Source organism: Lichtheimia ornata (assembly GCF_029851405.1).
Source record: "Lichtheimia ornata isolate CBS 291.66 chromosome Unknown scaffold00348, whole genome shotgun sequence".
Lineage (NCBI taxonomy): Eukaryota > Fungi > Mucoromycota > Mucoromycetes > Mucorales > Lichtheimiaceae > Lichtheimia > Lichtheimia ornata.
The window spans coordinates 1-2,974 of record NW_026695667.1 but is presented as its reverse complement, the minus strand read 5'-3'; the positions used below and the strand labels follow the sequence as shown (position 1 = coordinate 2,974).

The 2,974-nt window shown below is 45.0% G+C and overlaps 1 protein-coding gene across 1 annotated transcript; it reads right to left on the bottom strand.

Annotated features, from left to right (window-relative positions):
* O0I10_013230 (uncharacterized protein) lies at positions 1-2,583 on the bottom strand (the record flags this gene model as incomplete). Its single annotated transcript, XM_058493034.1, has 1 exon — positions 1-2,583. A coding segment is annotated over one exon (2,583 nt), but the record flags the coding sequence as incomplete, so codon positions are not given.
* Positions 2,584-2,974: the final 391 nt, after the last annotated feature.

The window sequence follows — 2,974 nt, the reverse complement described above, 5'->3', positions numbered from 1 at the left end:
GAAACGCTGAATGTCTTTTCCTGTTTTAGGAATAGGCCACTCATCAAAGTTGACCAACTTGCGAGGATCAGGGCGACGACCATTAGCATCAATGCAAAATCCAAGCAAGTAAATGGACTTTTGAGCAAAATGACACTTGTCGGCGTTCAAGATAAGATTAACATCGGTGAGGCGTTGAATAACAGTGATGACATGTTCACGGTGCTCAGCCATGGATTTGGAAAAGATAACCACATCATCAACAAAAGTAGCAACAAAAGGTAAATCATCAAGAAGAGTGTGCATGCATTTCTGAAAGACCGCGCTGATATGCTTAAGACCAAAGGGGCATGCTTGGAAGCAATAAGGTCTATTGCGAAAGGTAAATGTGGTTTTGTGTTGATCAGGCTCATGGATCTTGAAGCGATGAAATGCACTCTTGAGATCAAGCGTGGTGAAAACAGTGGCACCGGTAAGTGCGTGAAAGATTTGCTCGATGTGAGGTAAGGGATAACGATGTTCAGGTAAGAGGTTGTTGATATGTCGCGGATCAAGACAAGGGCGAAAATTGGTAGGATTACCCTGTGCGTCTTTTTTAGGAGCGACCGTCAAAGGACTATTCCATCCGTTACGAGGTGGTGCAGGAATGATAACACCGTCAGCAAGCCATTTTTGGATTTGCTCCTCAAGGACAGGTAAAAGATGTTCAGCAAGTGGATACTGAGGACGATAAACAGGTGGTGCAGCACCAGTGTTAAGGTAAACCACGGACTCAGGCATGGTGCAAAAAGAAGTAACAGGTATTTGTGCATTTTTTCTAAGAGCGGGTTGAATGGCGTGAAGAAGCTCATTGTGCTCAATAGTGGTGCCAGCGGGAGAATCGTTGGGCTTATCCATCTCGATGTTTGAATCAAGAGCAAAAGGTGGTGAAGGACGTTCCCATGACGTAGCAAGTCCTTGAATAGAAATCCCAAGTTTAGACATGAGATCAGTGCCAATGGATACATCAGCGTCAGCGTTAATAGGAAAAACTTCAAAAGCATGAATAAAAGGTTTGCCATCGTAAGTACATTTTATTTGAGGGGTTGTGCCAGTGCGGGGAACAGAGACCCCAGATGCAGCCAAGTCAATATGACCTGAAGATGGGATGATGGGTACTGATAATTTGGTTGATAAAGAAGGAGTGATGGAAGAAAGGGTGGCACCAGTATCGACAATGGCCCAGACCTTGTGCTCCTGTATAATGATTGGCACGTAGATGGTGTGAGTAAGATCTGTAGAAGATGCTGTAGCATGGGATGCCATGCGAATAAACTTACATTGGGTGCACGGATGTTCCGCGTCCTGCATATCAACGTCATTGTTGATGTCGTCATTTAAATCAATCAAGTTTTGCTCGGATGTATGATCCAAGGCAATATTGGAAACGTGGTGGTCTCCAGAGAAATGAGCTGAGCGAATAGCCAACTTGCACTTGCAAACATGACCTGGGAGCCATGACTCGTTGCACTTGAAGCAACGCTTTTGCTCGTGCGACTTGGTAGAGTTGTCGCGCTTCGAAACCTTGTTTCCTAGTTCCCGAGCTAAAGTTCTACATTCACTTGTAGTATGGTTGCCTTTCTTGTGCAAGTTGCAAAACTTCTTGGCCTCAGGCTTCTTGTTCTTGTCATGAATGTTGTTGGCCGTCTTGCTGTTGTTGGTTGCATGGTACTTCTTGGTGGCGCCAATAACGGTTGCATATAGGCCACGTGCAACGTTGGCAGCTTGTTCAGTAGTGGACCTCAACTCAACTGGCAAATTGACTTGGGCTAGGCGTACTTGCTTGTAGAGGTCAGGCACCAAAGATTTCGTGTATACAGCTGCAATTGCCAAGTTGTCCTCCAAGCCAGCTTCACGACGAGTCTTGTTAAAGCGGTCCGTGTAATATTCCACCGATTCGTCATTCTTCATTGACATGTCCAACAAATCAAACATGGCTTGAGATTGTCTTTCACCATCATGGATACCATACTTCTTGATAAGGGTCTTGCGTGCGAATGTCCATGGAAGATGAGTATAGGGGCGAAGGTTATCATCATACCAAGAGCGTTGCTCTGGTGACAACATGCGTGGCAACAATCTACCCCATGCTTCATCCAAATCTTGATTGTAGGAAACAATGACATCCTCAAAGCGGTTCAAGCATTCTTCCACTGATCCAAAGATAAGTTTCGTCTTGTCATGCACGTTTCCAGTCCATTGCAACATTGGAAGGTCTTGGGGTACAACAGGGCGGCTGGAGTGGTTACTCTTGTCCTTCTTGGTCATCTTTCGATAGATACCCTTAAGAGCTTCAAGATCCTTGCTTGCTTGTTGAGATTCCTGGTGCAAAGCTTGACGTTCCTCTGGCGTAATGTCATCCAATGACAAGCGTTCGGCCAAGTTAGCCAAACTTGCTACAACCCTGTCGATGGCATCAGTGGCACGCTGCAGGCTTGATGATGAGTTGCTTGAAGGCACAGATACAACAGAGTGCGTGTCCGTGGGTGAGGATATGGGAGAGCCAAGGTTCATTGGTGATTGATCAGAAGATCCTTGAGAGTGTTGGCTGGGTGATGTAGACATGATGATGATAAAGAGGATAAAAGAGAATTCGTCAAAAAAAATGTAATATCACTTATGAGAATAGAGAAACGATAAATGACGAGACTCAATAAGAGATTGATCCTTTATTCAAGTGGTGGTTGTTGAGCGTATTTATAGCTTTAAGGATGATGGTGGTTGAAGAGGGTGTGTGCGTGTGTGCTTCCTAATGGAGTATACCGAGAAGGTGTGTGTGATACAACCATGCAACGGGTGCTACAGTGATGAAGCGTGTACGTATATAGCAATAGGTGACCAATGTGGATAAGGTTGGTGATGACAAGGTAAACCTTCATTCGGGTGATAGGGGAATTCCATCGTATGATAGAGAAAGCAGGTTGACAAACGTGAGAATGTGTGCCAGGATACAACA